Source organism: Chrysochloris asiatica, unplaced genomic scaffold, assembly GCF_000296735.1.
Source record: "Chrysochloris asiatica unplaced genomic scaffold, ChrAsi1.0 scaffold00175, whole genome shotgun sequence".
NCBI lineage: Eukaryota > Metazoa > Chordata > Mammalia > Afrosoricida > Chrysochloridae > Chrysochloris > Chrysochloris asiatica.
In genome coordinates this window covers 5,860,538-5,886,757 of record NW_006408693.1, presented here as the reverse complement: position 1 = coordinate 5,886,757, position 26,220 = coordinate 5,860,538, and the positions used below count along the sequence as shown (strand labels likewise).

Sequence of the window (26,220 nt, the reverse complement as noted above, 5' to 3'; positions counted from 1 at the left end):
AAACTACCAGCCGCTCCGCGGGAGAAAGATGAGGCTTTCTACTCCCGTAAGGATTTACACCCTCGGAAACCCTGTACAGGGTCGCTATGGGTCGGCTCCGACTCGAAGGCACTTAACAACAACAACAATTGTATACGATATCTGAATCTAGACGTTAATTTAAGAATCTCCCAGTACTTACTACCATTTAATATTTTTATTTGTTTTTTCTCTGAGCTGAATTCTCTATAATTTTTAAACCCTATCACCCAGTTCATTAAATTTCTCTTCATCGCTATCTAATCTGTTCTTTAACTCATCAAGTGAGTTTTCAATTCATTTTTGTTTTTCAGTTTTAGAAAATCTATTTCAATCACTTTTCTTTTTTTTTTTTTAAGGTCTTACATATTTATTAGCCAACCACTTTAAATGTGGAAGCATATAAATAAAGGAAGAAACCAGAAATTTTACAAAACATGTTCAATTGATCAAATCTTGGCAAAATTGAACTTGATGTGATAGAGTGTTAGGACCTGTATATTATGTGCTGCGTTATCACATGTGCGACTCCTTAGAGACCCAACTTGGGTCTTCTCCAGTGTCTTCTCTTGGAGTTGTATCTGATTTTATTACCAGTTTTCATTCGAATCCGTTGGGGAATGACACAAGTCTGCTTTTTGTTTCTTGGCCAGGAATCTCTCTCTCTCTTTCTTTTCCCCCCAATCCCTCTCATTATTTTATTTATATTTTGGAGGGCAGAGAATGTACACAAAAACACTCAATAATATGTAATAATTTAAACAATCAAAGGGCACTTTCTGCAAGCCTGCCTCCTGTTGGCCAGGAAATCTCTCGATCCTGAAAGTCTAATGAGAAGACGTAGTGAAGATGGAACATTGTAGCGCTCACACGATGTCAAAGAAAGGAAGAGCTATCTCAATCACATTTAACCTACATGGTTATTGGTATTATTTGTAGTCATTTAAATATTTTTGTCAGGTTTTCATGTATTTGATTTCTTGAAATATATTAAGTACTCTTCATTGTATTCTTAGTGTGATAATTCTAATGTATTAAGCTTTTGTGTGTCTGCTTCTACTCTGTGTGTATGTGTATTTTTTTCCTTTTGCTTTGCTGTCTCTCACTATGTGTGTCTGATTTGCTCATGTGTTTAGTGATTTTATCTGGGAGCTCATATTCCCTTGCAACTTTATCTGTGGAAAATTTATGTGACCTGATTTGAAATAAAGTTTTCCAAAGAGGAGTTGTGTTTGTTTCTGTTAGTTGCTTAGGAATAATATAAACTCAGGGCTACAGTTTCATTTTGATTTAAATGCTGAAGTTAAGTTTTGTTCTGCTTTGTGTTTAAGCTATATAGGTAGTATGGATTTGGGCCACGTTTGTTCATGGTGATTGGCTTGCAATTCTAAAATCTCAGGGAATAATTTTTCTTACTCTTCTGACCCATTATCCAGAGGATGTTGTTGTTGTTAAATAGCTTCAAGTTGGTTTTGATTCATAGCCACTCTGTACAGCATTACTGAGTAGTAGGGGGTGGGTTTGAACTGCCAAGCTTGCAGTTAGCAGTTGTGTGTTTATCCTACAGTGCCACACTCGGCTCCTTATCCAGAATGATAGCAAGACAGGTTTATTTTCCTGCATAGTAGGTCTGTTTTTCAATCCTCTATTAACTGGAGTCCTGGTGTGGCACTGTGGGTTAATTCGCCAGGCTGCAAAGTCATTTGAACTGCAAGGTTGATGGTTCAAGCTCCTCAGAAACACTGCAGAGTCGCTATGGGTTGGAATCAACTTGACAGCACTTAACAACAACAACAATTAACTGTAAGTGAATATACCACATTACAAAAGTCCTAGAGGTACCACTCACACTGAATTTTCTGGAAGCCTAGCTCTGGTAGCGTAGTGGTTACGAATTGTGCTGCTAACCCTCTTGGCAGTTCGAAACTACCTGCGGTTCCGCGGGAGAAAGATGAGGCGTTCTGCTCCCGTAAAGATTTACAACCTCGGAAACCCTGTACAGGGTGTGGAACCGACTCCACGGTATTTAACAACAACAACAACAACATAGTAGAATTCAGTAGTCTTGATGTGGCACTGACGGATAAAGCGCTGGACTGCAAGGTCAGTTTGAACCCACCAGCAGCTCCTCGGAAACCCTATGCAGGTTCGCTATGGGCTGGAACTGACTCTATGGCACTTAATAGCAACAGTAACACCATAGAAGAATTCCAGGTTACCTGATAGTTGTCTAATAGTTTCTCTAACTAAAGTATTCCTGTGAGGTCTCAGCTTCTTATTTGGGATTAACTTTGTTCTTAAACTGGTTAAAGGCTTCTCTTTTCTTCCTGGCATTGAACACAGATGCTAATACAGAAACACAGCCTCACCCAGAATTGGTCAGAATCCTTCAAGGCAAAGCTAGCTGTAGTATCAGCGTCTATATTAGGATTTCTGTTTTTACTTTTGTTGTTGTTTACTTCTTTATGAGTTTCTGCTCCCTCTCTCCTTGTTTTTTGTTGTTGTTAAGTGCTGTCCAGTCAGTTCCTGAGGAGTGGCTGATAGGTTTGAACTGCTGACTTTGTGGGTAGCAGTACAGTACTTATCCTACAGTGACATTTCAGGACCCCCTCACACAAATTTCTATCTTTCTTTTAAACTACTTAATTTCTTTCTAAGAAAATTTGTTTTAATTTTATGTAGATTTTCATTTTCATTAAGCTAGTCATTCAATTTAGGTTATTTTCTATTCTATAGTTCTGCCAGGATTGGAATTCCATATGTAGATTTGACATTTAAATATACATAAAGAACCATTTTACAGACACTGAATTCCATACCACAAGAACATTATTAGATATAGAAATTAATGCTTTAATAATCATATCCTATATCCTTTGAGTCCTGGTGTGGTGCTGTGGGATAAAGCACTGGATCGCAATGTCGGTTTGAACCATAAAGTCAGTGGTTCAAGCTCATCAGCCATTCCTTGGGAACCATATACAAGGTTGCTATGAGCCAGAACCTCCTTGACAGCACTTAACAACAACAATAAGAACAATCCTGTATCCTTGTGAAACTATTTTGCTGTCAGATCACTTTATGCAGCTTTATGTCTACAAGAACTGTTATACCTTGTCATAGATCTTGTTGTAGACCCAAACTAATGTATTAAACTTTATTACATTACTAATCAAGGGCAGATTGATTTTAAAGGTGCTTTTCAATCCTCTCTCTTGTATCTACATGTTCTGCAATGCAAGAAAGGCTGTTGCAGTCACAAATGTTTTAATAAAGATGCTGTTATTGTTAAGTGCTGCTGAGTTGTTTCTGACTCATAGCAGCCCTGCATAGGGTTTCTGAGGAGCAGCTGGTGACTTGGAACTGCCAAGTTGGCAGTTCAAACTGACTTTATGGTCCAGTGTTTGTCCTACAGTGCCACATCATGACCTCATAATAAAGATTATTGTTGTTTCAAGTGCTTTTGAGTCTGTTCCAACCCATCAAGACCCTGTGTAGTGTTTCTGAGGAACAACTGGTGAGCTTGAACTACCAACCTTGTAGTTCAAACTGACTTTGCAGTACAGTGCATTAACCCACAGCACCACACCAGGACTCCTATAGATTATCTTTTGTAATATTTTTCATTTTTTAAATGAAATGTTTCTTATGCAGTTGGTTGTACTATAATTTATTTACACTTCATTCTATTTAGAAGGTTCATTATAACTGTATTTTAGTGAATGCTTTTTATATGCATATATAAAAAGGGCTCTAGGGTGAGAATTTCAGTAGAACAGAGTTTATGATGAAATTTATACATTTATATTTTTGCTTCTTTCAGTGCCTGATAGTGCACCAGAAAATATTACCTACAAAAATATTTCTTCTGGAGAGATTGAGCTATCGTTTGTTCCTCCAAGTAGTCCTAATGGAATTATACAAAAATATGCTATTTATCTCAAGAGAAACAATGAAAATGAGGAAAGAACCATAAATACAACCTCTTTAACCCAGATAATTAGAGGTAAGCAAAATGAAAACAACAAAGCAACAACTAATGTTGGATGTTACATTTGTATTGAAAATGTCCTTTGAACTCATAAAAGTAATCCACAAGGCAGCAAAATATTATCTTTTTTTAATGTTATAAATATTGCAATGATTATTTTTATAAAGATTATGCCAACCTTGACTTTTTGGTTTAAGAAGCTTGGGGTAACTCTAGATTAGTTCTTTTTTTTACGTGACCCTGTATATCATTTTGTCTTCATAATAGCCGTTACTATTGCTGAAGAACTTGACATTTAGTTTTTGCTTTAGAAAGATTGAGAGTTTGTCTCTTGCATACGATTAAAGGCTATTTTGTAAATTTCAACTTTTCTCTTTTATTACTGTCTAGGACTAAAGAAGTATACCCGATATATTATTGAAGTATCGGCTAGTACCCTCAAAGGTGAAGGAGTTAGGAGTGCACCCATAAGTGTACTGACTGATGAAGATGGTAAATATAGTAGTGGATACTTAAAACATTTTGATTTCATTACATTCCAAGAAATGTGTATATGGGATAAATTCCTAACATAAACATTTATTAACCTTGGGAATCAATTATATGACATGCCAGTATTATACCAAGATACCATTGTGATGATATAACAGATGCTAGCAAAATCAGATTTACATTTAGTATAATGAAGTGTAAAATGCTTTTCTTGCATCTGAAGTCATCAATATTCTTTATTAAAAACTCATGGAAATTTTTCAGATTAAGAATCTGAACACTTTGAACATTAACTAATGTTTGTTATGACTAGGCTTTCAACTTTTACATTCATTAGAATATGCATTAACATAAGTTGTATAGTAGATTCTCTTTATGTCAACTTTAAACATCTTTTATGTTTATCGTATTAAGATTTGCTTGTTAATGAATTCAGGCTACTTTCCAGGTCTTGCTGCATAATTGGTCAAGATGTTATTTCTGAATGTTAATAACCATCATATTGTCTACTTAAACATACCTTTTTGAATCTGAATAAAATCAACTTTACTACTGAGATCAGTTTACACTGGTATTGCACCAAATTTAAGGCATATATCATGCTAAGAAAATATTAGAATAGTATATATACTTTAAGTTTTATACATTTTATATTTTGAGAAAGATTTTTTTTTTCTCTTAAAAAAGTCCCATTGCCACGTGGAATAAGTCTGGATGTAAGATAAATGTTTGTGTGGTATCTTTTTTTCCTCCCCTTTCTCTCATTTCTTCTTCTTCAAGATAGAATGAGCTGCTCAGGATCTGAAATCATTCACCAAAAGGAAATGATCACTAGGCACTTCTAAAAGAAGGAAGACTTTTATTTTCTGTATTGCTCTTATTTTATTTAAAACAGTAAAGTCTTTGGGACCCTTTTATCCTGTTCCCTGTATTCACCTTCCTTAAAGTATTTAAAAAACTAGGTCACATCTACTAGTAGGGTGTTCTGTGTTGCCTCAGTTTCTAAGTGTGATGCTTATTCTTCTCCACCAAAACTTACCTGTACTAATTTCATTTATTTTATTTTTTGTAATTAGATTCCCCTCGCTCTCAGTGTGAAAGTTAACATAATATATAAATCCTTATCAATAGGATAATTGTTAAAGATTACATAGAGTTTGAAAAGGTTGTAATGATATCCAAGATAAGATATATACCATTTAGTTGTTTTTGTTGTGTGTCCTCAAGTTCGTACTGATTCATAGCGACCCTGTGTATTGTTTCCTAGGAGCAGCCGGTAGGTTTGAACTGCCTACCTGCTGGTTCACAGTTCAGTGCTGATCCTACATCACCACACTAGGAGTGCATACACGTACCATTTTAGAAATGTCCTTATAGAGTATCTACTTTATAATTTAATGAAGTAATTCTAATGGCAAGAATTAGAGGTCTTATATGAGATTTTACAAAAACAACAGCCAAGGTTGTATTGAGGATTACATATAAAAACACAACATTATCTGTTACACATGAACATTTTGAAACACAATATAAAGTAGAAATATTTAGATACAATGTAGTTGTTGTTACGTGCCACTGAGTTGATTCCAACTCATAACAACCCTATGTACAACAGAACAAAATATCTGGTCCTGTACCATCCTCAAAATCATTGCTGTGTAGTCTTCCAACATTTTTACAAACTGTATGACACTGTTAGGTTAGCACTGATTGCTAACCACAGTGTCAGTGGTTCAAACCCACCAGTTGTTCCTTTGAAATCCTATACAGGGGCACTATAAATTCCTGTACAGGAACTGACTCAACACTTAGCAACATACTTTACTAAGCATTATGTCCTTCTCCAAGGACTGGTTCCTCCTATAACATGCCAAAAGTATGAGAGATGAAGTCTTGACATCTCTGCTTCTAAGGAGCAAATGTCTTCCAAGACGAATTTGTTCATTCTTTGGGCAGTGCATGGTATATTCAGTATTCTTCACCAACACCATAATTCAGAGATATCAGTTCTTCTTCACTCTTCCGTTCACATAAATATGAATTGGCTCATGTTCACCTTTTTCCTCAAAGTGACATCTTTGCTTTTTAACCCTTTAAAATGGTTTTTGCAGTAGATTGTTTAGTGTATACTTCTCTAATTTTATTCATTGCTATTTCCATGGTTGTTGATTATAGAGCCAAATAAAATGAAATCCTTGACAATTTCATATATTCTCTGTTTATTGTGATATTGCTTATTGGTCCAGTTAAGAGGAATTTTTTTTTTTTATTGTACTGTAATCCACACTGAGGTTTTTCATTTTAATCAGTAGGTGCTTCAAGTCATTTTCACATTCAGCAAGCAATGTTGTGTTTTAAATAACATTTTTTAAAAAGCTTTTATTGTGATTTGAGTGATAGTTTACATGGGAGAACATCAGTTTTGCACTCATCCTATCATATTTCATTTCACTACAATGATTAGAATCCCATTCATGCATCACCATTCAATAGTATTTGCTTCTATTCCCTTTGTTTTGTTTTGTTTTTGATGTACACAGAAACACTTTGGAATTTATAATCATTTAAACAACCGAAGGGCACATTCTGCAAGCCTGCCTCCTGGCATACAGCATACAGCCTTTCTCTTTCCATGAGTCTAGATTTCTCAGCTACTCTATCTCTCCTTGTCATCATCTCTGCCTCCGTCTCTGGTGTTGTTGCTTCTCTGGATAGGGTCCCACATTCTGCTTGTGTTCAATTAATCACTATTGAATAATAAGTTATCTTATCCCCATTTCCTTTTACTAGACCTGTCTAGACAAGATGAAAACTATTCAGTGGGGATTCTGCTTTCCCCAGCACACTCTGAAACTAAACTCCCTCTTGAAAACTTGTAAACCAGTCACTTCGTGCCTTTATAGTCCCTTATTTTTGGTAGCCAATGTCTAAGTTGTCCATCCATATCCATCCTATGTATAGAGGGGATAGGTTTGATCCTTAATGTGAAGATTTCTTCCCTCTCAGTTGGTATTTGGAGCTACTACATCCATAAACATAGGTCAAGTTCATCAAATTGTAGCAATTTACACTTTTTTCCTTTTTCAAATTTCTTCATCTTCCTCTATTTGAGTTCTGATCATCAAGCCATTGAAGCCAGGTCAGCTAGATGGGTGCTATCTGCAAGTTTTGGTGTTCTTGTGCATCTACCCTCACTTCATATCAGCAGGATGCTTCACTCTCAGCTCTATCCCTCCATGGCTAAGTCCTTGTCTATGGACTCAGGAGTCCCCAGGTCTCACCACACTTCAGACCAACCAGCCCTTCCTCTTCTCTTTCTCATCTCCAGGTCAATGTAAGTCTGTGGAACATGGTCGAACTCAGCCCATATCTTCATTGCTCCACTTCCGCTCACCAGTATACCAAGGTGGTCACCAGCAAGCTTACATGCCTGCTCGTGTTCCCTTTGAGTTTCAGTCTTGGGGGTGGGGGTGGGGCTTGCCCTGATGGATCTGGATTGTTTGCCTTGATGGTTCCATGGCAAACAACTTGCTTGTTCTTGTAGTAGCCAATGAGACTGTCATTTTTGTTTTTGCTTTTTCCTACTGGTTTTCTTTCAAGAAGTAGCTTCTGTTTTGCTAGCCTCTCCAGGCTGTTTTTTCAAGTAGGAATGTCCCACCTCAGAAGGTTCTGGATGGGGTTCAGCATTCTACCTAAGGTCCTATATAATACAAAGGTTCCACAAGAAGCCTATTGCACTAAAAGGGGCAAGTTCTAGAGCCCCTTTTAGGTATTCCAATCAATTATAGGCTGAAGACAGGCTTGCAAGCTTTCTGTAATCATGTTTCCTGATATTCCTTTCTATCCCACTCAAGTGTCTATTTTACAATAGTAGGCAAGGGAAATCAATATTCATAAGCCAGTCAAGTGTCTTAACATTATTTCCCCTCTTTTACACATTCAGACTATGACTCAATTTCTGTGTCACAGAGGCCTGTTTTTCCAAGGTTGAGCATACATCACTATTTACCTCTGTCCCATTTAGCCCATGCAAATCTGCCTCAGTGTTCCCCTATCTACCTTGTTCTTCACCCCTTTTCCCCCTTAACTCCCCCTCCCCAATATCTGGACTATGATGTGTCTATCCCCTAACCGGTACTCTACCAATCCCTCCCTTAAATAACTTAAAAAAAAAAATGTTACCCAATAATAACAGCACACACAGCATGTTCATACATACAACTATATCTGAGATTGTTGAGTAAAACAAAAATAAATTTAAAAAGTTCAAGTGAGTTTTTTTCCCCCTCCAAATCATTTGAATACCGGTGGGTATATGTGATTATCTATAAATTAACATTATTCAAAATAGAAATTCTGAGAATTTCTATTGTTTTTGCTATTTTTTTGTGCTGTGGAGTTGGTTTTGACTCATAGCAACTCTGTACAGGGTTTCCAAGGCTGTACATCTTTACAGGAGCAGAAAGCCTCATCTTTCTCCCATGGAACAGCTGGTAATTTCCAACTGCTGACCCTGAGGTTAGCAGCCTGATTCATAACCACTACACTGCCGAAGCTCCTATTAGCCATCTGATAAATTCAGTTTCCATGCATAACAGTGATTATGAACTAAAGTTCATGCAATTGTATTTGAAAAAATTGAGAGAAACAAAAACAGAATTGTTCCAATCATATGCAACTATATTTGAGATTTTTGAAAGAAACAAAAATCAATTGTAAAAATTCAGGCAGTTATTCTTCCAGATTGTTGGAAACACTGATTGATAAATGTAATAGTCTATAAATTAACATTTTTCAGAATGGAAATTCTCAGAATTTGTATTAGTTACTTGAGGAATTCATTCTCCATGCAAAACTGTGATTAGGAATTAAAGAGTAGTTGTACTCTTCTATATGCAAAAATTATATTTATTTATTTATTTTGTAATTATGATGTTACTATGCAGCACTTAAGAAAATATCATTCTAAATATTTTATTTCATTTGAATTGTGAACTTGGCTAACATTTTACAATTAGTTTGCAGTAATTTTTTACTCTTTATTCAGTGTATACTAGCTAAGTATTTGCATTCTTATAATGTAAAAATGATGTATTGCATTAAACAAATCTGCTGCATTTGACTCAAGTCATGGTATTTTCAAATGCATCACATGTTTGTGAAAGTTGGGCGATGAATAAAGAAGAATCTATGTATTTGAATTATGTTGTTGGAGAAGAATATTAAGAGTACTGTGGACTGCCAAAAGAAGAAACAAATCTGTCTTGGAAGAAGTACAACAAGAACGCTCCTTCGAAGCGAGAATGGCAAGACTTCATCTCTCAAACTTTGGACATATTATTAGGAGGGGCCACTTCCTGGAGATCATGGTTGGTAAAGTGGACGGTCAGTGAAAAATGAGGAAGACTCTCACCATGATGGATTGGCACCCTGGCACTAGCAATGGACTCAAGCATAACAATTGCAAAGATGTTATGAGTTGGAACCAACTCGACGACACTGAACAACAAAAAATATGATAGCAGAATTGGAAGCAGATCCTACACTGTCCATTCTATTTATGTGCAACATAGTGTTTTCTTTGTAATTCATTCAGTTCTGAAGACTCAGAGCACATCTTTTCATATTATTTCACAGTTTTATGACATAGCTGAAGTTGAAATATGTACTCTTCATTTGTGAGATCTGCAATCTTAACTGCTTCCCCAGTGTTATGCTTACCACTTACCCATTGCTTGAATGTGTGATTCTTACGCTCCCCCTCCCCCCGTAGCTCCTTTTATTGTCTGGGGAACTCTTTTACTGTATATTGTATTTATTCACCAAAATGAAGTTTTTGCTTTTATTAGGGGATGACAATTTGCCAAGATATATTTGAACAGTAGGTGAATCACTGTGACATATCCTTTCACTCTATTTTCTCATGAAATATTTTTTTCCATTGAATCACAGTAACAGATGTTCTAACACCACCATGCAAAATCTTTATCATCTCATTTTGAAAGTAAACAGTCACGCTCATACCCACAGAAAAAAAGCAGTCTACCCAATTTATTTACCAGAAACTTTGTAATAATTTTTTTTTGAATTTCCATTTTAATACTTTGTTATATATGTTTAATAAAATGCATTATTGTTTACTACAACTTTTTAGCTCCTGATTCTCCCCCACAAGACTTCTCTGTAGAACAGTTGTCTGGTGTCACAGTGAAGTTGTCATGGCAACCACCTCTGGAGCCAAATGGAATTATCCTCTATTACACAGTTTATGTCTGGTAAGATTTTTACCCTCTTGGAAATAGTTCTGAGAATAAATACTAATCTGTAACATAATAGGAATGTGGATTTTTTTTTTTTTCAATTTTCAGAATGTGAAATAAATGAGCAAACTGATTAATAATGTGATAGTTAATATTTTTTATTAAGAAAAAAGCTTATAGCATTCAGCCCAGTCAAATAGTATAATTTTTATGATTAATTTAAAATGAATGTATGTTATGCATAATTAAATTTCTGCCCTTAAATCATTGATTTGTATCATGTTATCTGAATACAAACATATATTTTTGAACTTTTTTGGAGTTTTACACAAATAAGCTCTTTGTCACTGTTTGAGAGTTTCTTTAAGCATAGTAATTTCAACTAAAATATTAGAGACAGATTTCTTAGATGTCTTCTTATTTAAAGTCAATTTTCCACTAAAATGTTAGTGGTGTATTTATTTTTTCTGACCACCTTTGCCCTGAAAACCTAGATAAAATTCTTTTGTGAAAAATGTGAAATTCTATAGTGTATATCATGTCAGTTAGAAACATGGTTATATCCTGCTTCATGAAAACTCAATAGATAAAAATCCTCACTTTGATGTAATGTTGATTGCTGTCATTGTTAAATGCTGTTGAGTTGGTTTCAAGTCACAGAGACCCTGTATAAGGTTTCTGAATCTTTACATCTTTGTATGAACAGAAAACCTCATCTTTACCCCAAGGAGCAGAGGTCGGTTTGAACTGCAGACATTGTGATTCGCTATTCAGTACTTACCATATGGTGCCACCGAGCCCTGTTGAGTTTATCTAATGTAAGCTCTCTTAAAAGGGCTCACCAGTTACAGAGTACATTTTATAGTGGATTTTAAATATTTTAACTCATTAAACAATTTATAAAAGACTTTACACTTCTGACTTAAAAGGACAAAAATAGAGTGATTGGCCACAATGTTTCAACGAATTTATCCTGCTTTTTGGTTTCATAATTTTTTTTTTTTTCCTCTTTTCATTCTCCTTTAAGGAGCCCTGGTAGTGTAGTGGATTACAAATTGTACTGCTACTCACAAAGTCAGCAGTTCAAATTCACCAGGTGCTCCATGAGAGAGAGGTGAGGCTTTCTGCTCCCATAAAAGTTTGTAGCCTCAGAAACCCTATTTAGGGTCACTATGAGTTGAAATGGACTCAACAACACATAACCACCACCACCACCACTATTTAGTATACAAGCACTTGTTATTGGAATTAAGGGTCACCCAAATCCAGAATATTTTTATCTCAACATCCTTACCTTAACTACATATACAAAGACCTTTATTTAAAATGACATCACATCATTCTGAGTTTCTTGGAGGGCATACCTTTTGAGAACTACATTCAACCCATTGCAGATAGCATTCTATAAATGATGCTATTTTCCTGATTGTTTTTTCATGCTAGTTATAATTTATTATAATCGATAGAACTCATTGACTCCAGGGATTTATTCTTGCTGATGTGGTACCTGTACAAAAACCAAGAGGGAGTTTGAACAGAACAATGGGACAATGTGTGGCTTAAAATTAGGAAAGTTCTGCATCAGGGTTGTATCCTTTCAACGTCCTTACTCAATTTGCATGCTAAGCAGCAGGAAAACATGGCATCAGAATTGGAGGATGACTCATTACCAACCTGTGATAGGCAGATGATGCAAATTTGCTTGCTGGAAGCATTGTGCCTCAGTGTAAAGACAACTAAAATCCTCACAACTAGACCAATAAATAACATCAATAAACAGAGAAAAATTGAAGTTGTCAAAAAATTCATTTTGCTTGGCTCCACTGCCAAAACTCATGGAAGCAGCAATCAAGAAATCAAATGATGTATTGCATTAAGCAAATCTGCTGCACAAGACTTCTTTAAAGTGTTCAAGAGCAAATATGTCAGTTTGAGGACCAAAATGCACCTGACCTAATTGCCTCACATGCATGTTTGACAGTGAGTAAGGATGACCAGGAAATAATTGATGCATTTGAATTATGGCATTGCAGGAGAATATTAAAAGTATCATGGACTATCAGAAGAACAAAGTGCCTTGGAAAAAGTACAGCCAGAATCTCCTTAGATGACAGAATGGCAAGACTTTTTCCTGTATACTCCAGACATGTTATCAGGAGGGACAAGTTGCTTCTTGGTAAAGTGGAGGGTCAGTGAAAAAGAGAAAGACTCCCAATAAGATGGATTGACACATTGGCAGCAGCAATGGGATCAAATGGTACAATTGTGAGGGTGACACAGGCTCCACCAGAGTTTCATTCTGTTATAAAGAATGGGTCCTTATGAGTCAGAACTGACTCCAAGACATCAAAAGACAACAACAATTACAACAGACTAGTAATTTAACTATAATTCTAATCTACTTTTTTATTATAAATTTTGTAAGGTTAAAAGCATTTGCTCAGAATATGTAGTGGCAGCTATATATTATACTACCTGTTAAGCTAAAAGTATAGCAAAGGTGGGATTTTATATTCAATAATTCAGTTGTGGTATAAAACATGAACTTCTTATTTTCTGTATTGGTTCTTGTTCTGAAATCAATGTGAGAACACTGGTTCAAAGTAACTCAGTCTTCCTCAATCTTTCTGGGTTAGTTCAATTTCTTTTTGGTAAATACTTGTACTTAATCAATTTAAAGTTTGACTTTCTAGTAGTGATATTTTCTTCTTATTTCAAGATATTTACCTTACCTGTTCTGCTTCTAGGTGTAGAGTATGGCTTGTAGGTGTAGGAAAACCCTGTGGAAGTGAGATGCTGTAATCTCATATTTAAATACTGTGACTAATCTAACCTGGCATGTTGGAGAATCATTCTGACACCAATCTGATGCCATACTTTCTAGTTTCAGGTCCTTATTTTCTATTTTGTCCTTAATCTGATTCCAAGGTTTATCCTAATCCTCTTTTTCCCTAGTGTATTTGTCTCAACCTCCAGGTAGCTATATGCTCTCAGGTGTTTTCCCTGTACTTCTCTGTACTGTGTAACATTTAAGATGATGACTTCTACAACCTTCTCTTAGCTCTAATGATGGTACCAGTGCAGGAGCCTTTTGACCTGTTGACCTTGCTGAACATGGTCTCAAATTTAGCGTACATATTTTCTAAGACCCCAGAGAATGAACAAGCCCTTTTGCATTGGGATTTTTTTCTCTACTACTCTCTCAGTGAAGTCAAAGAAATTTTCTCCACTCCTGCTTAACGATAATGTCCAATTAAGATGTTTCAAATTACTGGGTATCCTGATTAATCCAGCTTGTTTCCAATCATATTCTGAATCCATATTTTTTCACTTTGATAGCTTTGCAGCAAATTTTACCATAACAACTGGAGTGGAATGATGTTTCTCTAAAGGTAAAAGCATGGTTTAAGTGTGTCTCTGTGAATACCCTGGTTGTTGTTGTTAGGTGACATGGAGTCATTTCTAGTTCACAGAAATGCTATGTGCAACAGAACAAAACACTGCTCAGTCCTGTGGTATCTTCATAATTATTGCAAAATTTGAGCCCACTATTGCAAATATGCAAAGCTTTGGAATTAGAAAACCAAAAAGGAAGAACACACTCAGCATTTCTAAAGCTGGGGGAACTGAAGAAAAAATTCAAGCCTTGACTTTCGTTATTGAAAGATTCTCTGGGCAAATTATTGAATGATGCAGAATGCATCAAGAAAAGATGGAAGGAATACACAGAGTCATTGTACCAAAGCGAAATGGTTAATATGCAACCATTTCAAGAGGTACCGTATGATCAAGAGCCAATGATACTCAGGGAGGAAGTCCAAGGCACGCACCAGGAATTGATGGAATAAAAATTGAAATCTTTCAAGAAAGTGAGGCGGCACAAGAAGCACTAACTCATCTCTGCCAAGAAATTTGGAAGACAACTATCTGACCGACTGATTGGAATAGATCCATATTTGTGCCCATTCCAAAGAGAGGTGACCCAATGGAATGCGGAAATCATCAGACAATCTCTTTGATATCTTAAGCAAGTAAAGTTTTACTCAAGGTAATATAGAAATGGCTACAATCATACGTTGATAGAGAACTTCCAGAGGTTCAAGCTGGATTCAGAAGACGCCGTGGAACGAGAGATGTCATTGCTGATGTCTGATGGATCTTGGCTGAAAGCATAGAATATCAGAAAGATGTTTACCTATGCTTTATTGACCATGCTAAGGCTTTTGATTGTGTGGATCATGACAAGCTATGGACAACATTGAGAAGTATGAGTATTCCAGAACACTTAATTGTACTTCTGAGAAATCTGTACCTAGACCAAGAAGCAGTTGTTCGAACAGAGCATGGGAACACTGAATGTTTTAAAATGGGGAAAGGTGTGCTACAAGGTTGTGTTCTTTCACCATACTTATTCAACCTGTATGCTGAGCAAATAATACGAGAAGCTGGGTTCTAAGAAGAGAAACATGGTATCAGGATTGGAGGAAGACTCATTAACAACCTGCGATATGCAGATGATACAACCTTGCTCGCTGAAAGTGAAGAGGACTTGAAACGTTTACTGATGAAGATCAAAGAGCACAGCCTTCCATATGGATTGCATCTCAATGTCAAGGAAACAAAAATCCTTACCACTGGACCAATAAGCAACGTTCTTACCAACAGAGAAAAGATTGAAGTTGTCAAGGACTTCATTCTTCTTGGATCAACTATCAACATTCGCGGTAGCAGCAGTCAAGAGATCCGGCAATGTATTGCTTTAGGCGAATATGCTGCACAGGAACTTTTTAAAGTGTTGAAGAGCAAAGATATCAGCTTGAGGACTAAAGTGCTCCTGACCCAAGCCATGGTGTTTTCAATAACCTCATATGGATGCGAAAGCTGGACAGTGAATAAGGAAAATCGTAGAAGAATTGATGCCTTTCAATTGTGGTGTTGGAGGAGAATACTTAAAGTGCCATGGACTGCTAAAAGAGCCAATAGATCTGTTTTAGAAGAAGTGCAGCCAGAGTGCTTCTTGGAGGCCAAGATGGCTGAACTTCGTCTCTCATACTTTGGACATATTCTCAGGAGGGAACATTCGCTGGAGAAGGATATCATGTTTGTTAAGATGGAGGGTCAGAGAAAAAGAGGAAGACTCCTAACAAGATGCATTGATTGTCCAGGTGGCATCATTGATGGACTCAAGTGTGGCAGTGGTAGTGGGGTTGGCCCAGGATCGGACATTGTTTCATTCTGCTGTGCATGGGGTCGCTATGAGTCGGTTCTGACTCGATGGCACCTGACAACAACAACAACAATTGCAGCCAGTGTGTCAAATCATCTCCTTTTTCTTTGTGCCTCTGCTTTACCAAACATGATGTTCATCTCCAGGGAGTGGCTCCTTCTGATAACATGCACAGAGTACGTGAGATGACGTCTCTCCATCCTGACTTCTAAGCAGCATTCTGGTTGTACTTCTAACACAACAGATTTGTTTGTTCTTCTCCCAGTCTTTGGTATAATTAATATTTCTTGCCAATGCCATTACTTTTGGATACACTGATTTGGATATATTTAATTCACTTAAAATTACTATGCCTCATAAGTTTTCAAAGATTCAAATATTTCTGTGGTACAGGGAGCATTTTCTATACAGACAGATAATCTGTTTACTATTTGAGTACATTGTTTTTCTAAATTAGGGGAAAACAGAAATTGCATGAAAGATATGCCTATTTCTGTGATATTTATACTATCATTTTATGAAAATTTTAATATTTTTTAGTATTTTAAAATATTAACTTCTTAAAATTTAGTTTTCAGCATGTCTGTATCATTATTTGGAATTCTAGTGTGGTGCTGTGGGTTAATGCAGTGGACCACAAGTTTGGTTTGTACTGCCAGGTCGGTGGTTCAAGCTCACCAGCCATTCCTCATAAATCCTATGCAGGGTCATCATGAGTTGGAACCTATTGATGGCATTTACAGAAACAACATATTGATATTCATTCATTGGTTCATATTCCAATTTATAAACAATTTAGAACTACGGAAACTGAATTGAAATAGCAGAAATAAAATAATTACAGTGCATATAACAACATTTTGTTCTTTAAAATTTTTTTCTCTTCTTCTGAGGTTTGGTACTTTCTAAGTTTTGAGTCAATATTTATTTTTCTTAAGTTTTTTTATTCCTAGAGTTATATTTTGAATACTTTTGAGGATTACATTGAATGAGACATATAAAGTCTACTTTCCACTATCTTATATTTTGTATATATTATATTCACTCTCTCGTTTTATTATATGAGCAATGTACAGCTACAGGTTCACTTTTTAGATGCTGACCTGGTCTGGTGATGTGCTGTGGATTCAATTCCTACTCATAGTGACCCTGCGTAAGGTTTCCAAGGCTGTAAATCTTTATGGGAGCAGAAAGCTTCAGCTTTCTCCTGCAGAACCACTGGTAGTTTTGAACTGCTAACCTTTGAGGTTAGCAGTCCAACTCGTAACTACTATACTATCAGAACTCCTTATTTATTTATTTGGATTGATCTGAAGTAAATGTTATTTTTGTACAATTTATGAAAAATGGCATTATTTACTTGATAAATTAATAATTTAAACTATACTTTGCCAACACATATTTTAACAACTAAAACATTGGTATGAAAAGGAATATTGCAAATTGATGAGGAAGAACATTCTGGATAGCCATAAAAATTGGTTCAAGCACATTCTAATTAGTAACATCTTACTAGCACTTGTTTGAGTTACAGAGTAGTTTTGTAAACAGAAGCAGTTCAATTATTGGAGTGTTCTGTAAATCATTATTTCCAATATTTCAGGATAAGTATCATCGTTATCCTATTAGTCTGGATTAGTAAATTTCTGTGCATAAATGTTATTTGTTTTCAATGTACTTGTGCTCAAAATATATACGATAACATTTATTATAAAGTGCTCAATTATACAAGTAGTATATGTATATATTTAAGGAGTTCTGGTAGCATAGTGGTTACAAATCGAGCTGCGAACCTTAAGGTCAGCAGTTCGAAACTATCAGCTGTTCCGCAGGAGAAAGAAAGAGGACACTTTCTGCTTCTGTAAAGATTTACAGCCTCAGAAACCCTGTGCAGGGTCACTATGAGTCAGAACCGACTCCATGGCACACCACCACCACAACAACAACATATATATATATATTTATTGTTTTGTTTTTCTCCCAGGGATAGGTCAACATTAAAAACTGTTAACATAACTGAGACATCATTAGAGTTCTCAGATTTGGACTATGACATTGACTATAGTGCCTACGTAACAGGAAGCACCAGATTTGGTGATGGGAAAATGAGAAGTGGTACTATTAACTTTAGAACACCTGAAGGAGGTGAGTTTTTAATTTGTTGTTGTTTTTAATGAATACAAGCTGATTAAATTAATAGTTGTATCAGAATATATTGAACATAGTATTACCGTTACAAAAACTACAAATCCAACCTTAATTGGATGAAAATGTAATTTAATCACTTATTGTGAAATGTTGAGAAAGTTAATTTATCTGTGTATTAATTTCCTGACTATATTATGGAACAATATCCTACATTCCAGAGTTCTTACAATTAAATACATTGATATTTGTAAATTTACTCAGCGTAGAATTTAACATATGATAAGCATATTATGTGTTTAATATATAAAATAAAATTCACGACGTACAAGCTGTGAGTTTGTCTTTGCCCCTTAATATTCAATTTCAAAATCCTTAATTCAATTAAGATTTCATGTCATGTATTCTGAAATGGCAATGTTTTATGTATTCTTTTAATATATAGGAAAGTAGAGCTGTTACACATTCGGGCTAGTGTTCTATGAGTTAGAAGTCCACCTAGTCTCTTCTTGTAGATTACTGTGGTAGAGAGTGAGAAGGATGGCTTCAGGAGCTTTATGGATTTCATTTTTGATTTTCAATGAAATGTTATTCCTAATTTAAGTTCTTAAAAACAATTCCCATCACTGATTTATCAAGAGCAGGTAAAATTCAAACATTTATAATAAAAACTTGCTGTCACAAGGACATTTTGTTGTTGTTCAATTATTTGTATTATAGCACCAAGTGACCCTCCCAGAGATGTTCATTATGCAAATCTCAGTTCTTCATCAGTAATCCTTTTTTGGACACCTCCTTCAAAACCCAATGGGATTATACAGTATTATTCTGTTTATTACAGAAATGCTTCAGGTACTTTCATGCAGGTAAGACATACATTTTCTTACAAATTAAAAAAAAATTATTTGTTTTACTATTATTGTTTAGATCTTTCTGTTGTATGATTTAACATTATGGAAAAAATAGGTTGCTTTATACTGATAATTATTAACAGATGCATATTTTACAAAACTCATATTGACATAGAGATATTGTGGTGGAGAAATTTCAGATACATTTGAATTATTCTCTCTCATTATACATATACATGAATATGTATGTGCATTTCTAGATGTATTTATTACTAGCAATGAAGGTGACACATCTTTAAGATAACATATATAAAGATAGCCCTGGAATCCACTTTCTTCTTGAAATGTTCTCTGAATAGTTGCTTGTTTCATTTATCCTGAGATTTATTTATCAACTAATTTTTCTCTTTTGTTTGCATACAATGTAAATAGTTGTAACATTTGAGTCCTGGTGTGGCGCTATAGGATAAGCACTCAATGGCAAGGTCGGTTTGAACCACCAGCCACTCCTTGGAAACCCTATACAGGGTCGCTATAAGTTGGAACTGACTCAACAGCACTTAACAACAACAGCGCTGTTTGAATATACTTGAGTGTTTTTATTCAATCAAAATGTTTTCAGTTGTTAGCAGGAGGAATTGTTATTGTTAGCAGCATCAAATGATAACTAGAAATGTGGCTAGTTGTGGAATGCACATTCTAGGCTAGCAGTTTGCAGATGCACACTTTCTGAGATGTCAATGGTAATAGTTATCAAAATGGCAAAACATCTCATTATGTAAAATAATTTCAATTTTATCAACAAACTCTTATTTCTACAAATTAAATGTTTCATGAATTCTAATATATTAAAAGGATAAAATTAGAGTGGGTTTGTTTAAATCAGTAAGAAACACAACAGTTTACAGAATATGAACCTTACTTATAGAAATTATTGATTGCATGTTAATTGTGACTATGGCTATTCTTACTTTGTTTGCACAATTTTATGTCAATGAGGGATAAAGATAATTCTTGCTAATTATGAATGGCTAATCTTACTTGTGGTGATATAGGATGAGCACTGGGCTGCAAGGTCAGTTTGAACCACAATGTTGGCGGTTCAAGCTCACCAGCTGCACCTCAGAAACCCTATACAGGGTCACTGTGACTTGGAACCGACTCAATGGCATTTAATAACAACAACAACAATCTTATTTGTGTACCTACCTTTAGCCTATAGAGTTAGTGGTAATTCTGTTGTGGCAATTTTGGTGCGAAATCATCACTTACTTTAGTATAATTGTAGTGCAGGCTAATGCAGTGCAGGTTCAGGTAGAAGTTTGTAAGCTAAGATGGAATTCAGCACAGAGTGAAAAGAAGTCTGGAGATCAGTATAGTTTTTACATTCTACTATAAGCCTTCTAAGAGTGGAGTTGTGGAAGTGTAATCAAAACTTTCTACTGTATAAAAGACATGTGATTATAGATGCAGATTTTTTTTTTTTTTTAAATGCCTCAAGAACAGAAGGAGAAGTTTCCTTCTATTTAGTGTATAAAGCAGTTTATTATCTGTTCCCATTTGTTCTGCTCTGTTTAGGTAAGCGAAATGTGAATTAGAGATGTAATTTATTTAATAAATTTTTTATTGTGAATTGAGTGAAGATTTACAGAGGAGATTATCAGTTTTGCACTCCACAGATCCTATACTTTGCTTCATTACATGGTTGCAATCCCCTCCATGTATCAACAGTTATCAGCATTTATCTCTATTCAGTTTATTGCATGCCTCCCTATCTCCCTGTGTTTTTAACTACCTTCATCTTTCCTCTGCTAATTTCCCTCTTGTTGTATATTGCCTGCCCTGTCTCCCGCATTAGTAGGTGTCTACTCTCCCTCTGTAGGAGCTCTAGTAGTGTAGTGGTTATGAATCGGGCTGCGAACCACAAGGTCAGCAGTTTGAAACTACCAGCTGTTTGTGGGAGAAAGATGTGGCGTTCTGCTCCATTAAAGATTTACAGCCTCAGAAACCCTGTATAGGGTCACTATGAGTCAGAACCGACTCCACGGCACACAGCCACCACCACCCTCCCTCTAGCTTGTGAATAATTTTCCCTCCACCTTGTAACCATCATAGTTTGTTTCTATTATCAATAAAACCTTTTTAAAAAAAACTTTTTACATCATTGGTCTCATATAATATTTATCCTTTTGTGATTGACTAATTTCACTCAGCAGTATGTCCTCTAGTTTCAACGATGTAGTGAGGTATTTTATGTATGAAGAAAAAAAAATCATAATTGTTCTTCAACATTTTGTAGTATTCCATTGTGCTAATGGACCAAAGTTTGTTTAGCCGTTCATCTGTTGATCGAAATTTAGGCTATCTCCATCTTTTTGTAGACAGCATGTTGAAGGATCTTGTTTCCTTATCCATTTTGTTGTCTCTCCGTTTTTTCTCTCCTCATTCTGCAACTAAGCACTCTCATGAAAGCTTGTAATCCAGCCACTTCATGCCTTTGTAGTACCCTGCCCCATTTTTGATAGCCTATGTCTAAATTTCTCTTCCTTATCAAACTAGTCCTCTGAGGAAAAAAAGGTTGTTCCTTAATATGAGGAATCTTTCCATTCTGATTGGAATTCGCAGTCACTGCATGCCTAAGCAAAAGTCTAGTTCATCATATTGTAGTAATTTGCACTTGTTCTCAGTATCAAACATCTTTATCTTCCTTGGTCAACTAGTCATCCAAGCTAGGTCACATGGATACTAGCTGCAAGTTTGGGAGTTCACCCACACCTCCCTACATTTCAAACCAGCTGGTTACTTCACTTTCAGCCCCAGCCCCCAGGGGCCAAGTCAGTGTCTATGGGTTCAGTGTTCACACATCTTCCTAAATTTCAGAACAGTCAGCCCTTTTCTTTCTCTCATCTCAAGGTCAATGGGTACCAATGGAATGTGGCCAACCTCAGCCCATGTCTTCTTTGCTGCATTTCTCCCACTTCCACTCACAGTTAGACTCAGGTGGTCAACAGCAAGCATATTATTACACGTCTCATGGGTTTCCTTGGAGTTTCAGTCCTAGCAAGGGGTTTTCCCTGATGGGCTGACTTTTCTTTCCTTGCTGCCTCCAAAGCAAAAAGCTTGCTTGATATTCAAACTACCAATCAGTGTGGTTTTGTTTTTTGTTTTTCTGCAAGTCTTTCTTTCAACAAGAATTTTCTGTTCTTCCAGCAGTTATGGGTTGGTCGACATATTCTTTCAAGTGGGAATGTCTCAACTCAGAAGGTTCTGAGTGGGGCTTAGGATTCCACCTAAGGCCCCATACTCTACAGAGCTTAACAAGAAGCCTATTTTCTTGGTCAAATTCTGTTTTCCCTTTTAGCAAATCCAATCAATTATAGGTTGAAGGCAAGCTTATAAGCTTTCTGTTATCATAATGCCCAATATTCACTTCTATCACACATAAATATCTATTTTACAATATTAGACAGGGGAAAAACAAAAATCCTGAAGACAGTCAAGCACATACATGTTTTTCTCCTCCTTTACTGATTCAGCCTATGTCTCTATCCATGTATCTACTCACAGAACACTGTTGTTCCAGGGTTGTATATAAATTACTATTTACCACTATCCCATTCAGCCCAGATGCAATTAAGTTTTTTCAAGCAAACTTTTTTACAAATTTAACAATGGGTCATTATGCCATAGCAACAATTGGAATTGCAGCTTTGTCTTCTTTCATGTATTTAATAATGGATATTTCAGAGAGGTTTCAGTAGTTCTGAATTTAGCAATGATTTAGCTTGTGTTCAATTTACCTCATAGCTTATATGTGAGTCTTTTGTATTCCTTGTTGTCCACTAAAAACATCTAACATCAGGTGCTAATCATCTAACTGAATTCCTGGTGTGGTGTTGTAGGATAAGCACTGCACTGTTAACCACAAGGTCAGTGATTCAAACCCACCAGTCACTCTTTGGAAATCCTATGCAAAGTTGCTATGAGTTGGAACTGACTCAATGGTACTTAACAGCAACAAGCATCTAACTACGACTTCATTATGATCTATTCAGCTTATTGATTCAAACCTGGGTGTATAATATGATACCATTTACTATTCATTTGTGTTAGAGAATGTAATAGTTTACTACATAATTTTAGTTTATTAATAATTTAATGCTTTCTAGTGTCACAACTGGAAGAGGGCACAGAATGATGAGTTAGTACTTTCCAGAAGAGTAGTAGCCTATTGCTTGAAGTGTATTCATGCTTCAATTCATTCATAAAGCTAGTGTAAAAATAACATCGATCGCCTCACTATCAAATCTTTCTATTTTGAATTTGTAGAACACAGGAGGAAACCCTCAAAAAGGAAATTATGTCATGGAAAAGCTGTCTAGTTTTTTTTTTTTTCCTTGCTCCTTGTCTTCCTCTTCCCACATATCTTTTTAAAATACCTCACAGGTGGCACATCATTTACTATTTCCTATTCCAGGTATCTGCTGCTTGTCTTAGCTTCATTATGCCTCCCAAATAGCTTGAAAAAAAGGGTTTTGTGACAGTTTTCTTTTCATCCTCTGGAATCTCCTATACTGTCTTATCAACTGCCTTAGAGTCAGTCTGTCTCATGGTGAACACTGCATGTCAGAGTAGAATTGTGCTTACATAGGTTTGTTTCAAGGGTTGATTGTTCTTTAGAAGTATATCTCCATGCTTTTCTTCCCAACATGCTTCTGGGTGGACTAAACTTCCTGTCTCTCAGACTGCAGTTCATTAACGATTTGTACCACCTACGGACTCCACTGTTAATCATGTTGTTATTAGGTGCCTTCAAGTTGGTTCTGACTTATAGCAACCCTATACACAACAGAACAAAACACTTTCCAGTCCTCATAATTGCTATTATGTTTGAAATTCTCTGTTTAACTCTCTTGCTTCCTTATTTCTTCCATTCCCTTTAGCATTTCTATCTATTCTCAAGAATAAGTTTCAGCAACTCTTCTGACATCCACTTTGGTGTTTTCTTTTCCCCTCTCTATTTTAAATTATCTTTTGCTTTCTTTCTGTTCTTGATGTCATCCCAAATCTCTTCTGGTCTTCAGTCATTAGTGCCTAATACATTAAATCCATTCTTAAGATGGTCTCTATTGACCATTTTGAAATGGTCTCACTGTTATCCTACATAGGCCTAATGCTTAATAAATATTTTAGTCCTTGGTTTTGGTATTAAGTTATACTTTTAGAACAATTGTGATAATAATGAAGTGATCATTTCCTTGTCACACTTTGGGGCATTTAATTCTCTCTGGCATTTTTTTTTTTTTTAACCATATATCTTTTCTACTTTAGTTGTTCCACATTGAGGTCTGTACAGTGTATTTTATATAAATTTTTCATATTAATTGCCTGTACATATTTTAAAACACAGTTTTATTTTTAGCTCCAGTTTAGATTTACAGGAAATTTTTACCCAAAATTTTTGCCCAAAGTACAGCTCTTGGTTTCTTTTGTTATTCTGGTCTTACATTTCTATGATCTGTTTGTTACAGTTGGTGAACCAATACTGATACATTACAATTAAAGTCCATATTTATGCTAGAATTTATTTGGATTGTTTAGTCTTATGAGTTTTATTGTTATGTTTAAGTGCTGCCAAGTTGGTTCCCACTCGTAGCAACCTATGGGCAACAGAACGAAACACCACCTGGTTGGTCGTGCGTCATTCTCACAATTGCTGCTACGCTTGAGTCCATGAGTTCTGACAGATGCAGAATGTCATATGTCTACCATTACATTATCACACAGAATAATTTCACTGCCCTAAAAATGCCCTATGTGTCACGTAGTCATCCCTCCACCACCAGCCCCCAAACTGGTGGCAACCTCCCATAGTTTTAATGTCTGTGTGATTTTGCCTTTGTGTACATGATTATTAAAAGTCTATCTTCCTTTCTTTTAGAGCTGGTATTGTTTATGTGTTTGTTTTTAAAATTTGGTCAGAAAGGAAATATTTAATAAACTTTTTAATAATTCAGAAAATGCTGTAGGACAAATTTACCTAGGAAGTCACACAAAAGTATTTGAAAATTGCCCTTACTTTGCATATCAGAATGTGCATCCAATTGCCTCCCCAATGCACCCTAAAAAGCTAGAAAAAAGAGGACCAGCTAAAGATTAATAGTAACCATTTGCGTTCATAGAAAGAGACAAACATTTTAATAACACCAGTAACAGGAAACAAAATTAACTATTTCCCCAAACATATTTAAAAATAGTCACTAGTTTGAAAAAATACATGAATATTTCATATGGAAAAGTATCACTGATGAACCCAGTGGTAACATTTCCAGTTTGCAAATTGGCCCTCCCCACTAACTAGCTTGGAGTCTTTGCAACTTTATGTTTTTGAAATAATTGCTACCATCTTTCTGACCTTTAAAAAATACGAATGTATTTCTGGTTTAATCATTGCAATAAAAAGTTCTGTGTTGGTTTTCCTTAGAGTTAACATACTAAAATCATGAGGATAATACTTATTTTGAAATGTTCGTATGTACTAGAAAAGTAGACCCTGAACTATTAAAACAATATACTTGTTTTGCAGAATTTTACACTCCATGAAGTTACCAATGAGTCTGACAATATGACCATATCTGCAATAATAGATAAACTGGCAATATTCAGTTACTATACATTTTGGGTTACAGCAAGTACTTCAGTTGGAAACGGGAATAAAAGCAGTGGCGTAGTTCAAGTATACACAGATCAAGACAGTATGTAAACAAAGATCATTTATTAATCCTTAATAGAGTTATTTTAAAACTTGATAAATATTATAGAAACACTTTTTATTGTATATATTTGTAGTAAAACCAAATTTTTGTTTAGGTACATTTAATTCATTATAAAAGTTTGAAACATGTCTTTAATATAGTTATATATCTATGACTTTAACAACCTCTTCTATTCATGAAAACTGCTGTCATTCATTCATGAACATTCTCTTGTTTTTATTGCTTTGAAAGGTGTTACACTCATCCATTTATGGGCATGAAAAATACTGCTGAATACAAGGATGTATATAACTAATATACTATCTATTTATTTTAGGAACTACTCTTCCACCCCAACCTCATCTGGCAACTCTAGTAACTTTCTTTCTTTTTCATTTTAAAACCACATAGGTATCTGTGCAGTATCTTTGTTCTTAATGTGTTTGTCACTGATGTGTTAATAATACACACACACACAAAC

At 35.5% G+C, this 26,220-nt stretch overlaps 1 protein-coding gene across 1 annotated transcript in view; it reads left to right on the top strand.

Annotated features, from left to right (window-relative positions):
- PTPRQ (protein tyrosine phosphatase, receptor type, Q) overlaps positions 1-26,220 on the top strand; it is a 338,184-nt gene that overhangs the window by 113,072 nt on the left and 198,892 nt on the right. The window contains exons 15-20 of the mRNA XM_006871836.1: positions 3,842-4,024; positions 4,400-4,501; positions 10,656-10,776; positions 17,973-18,133; positions 18,854-18,999; positions 25,571-25,739. Coding sequence (XP_006871898.1) covers positions 3,842-4,024; positions 4,400-4,501; positions 10,656-10,776; positions 17,973-18,133; positions 18,854-18,999; positions 25,571-25,739 — 882 coding nt within the window. The remainder of the gene's footprint in view (positions 1-3,841; positions 4,025-4,399; positions 4,502-10,655; positions 10,777-17,972; positions 18,134-18,853; positions 19,000-25,570; positions 25,740-26,220) is intronic.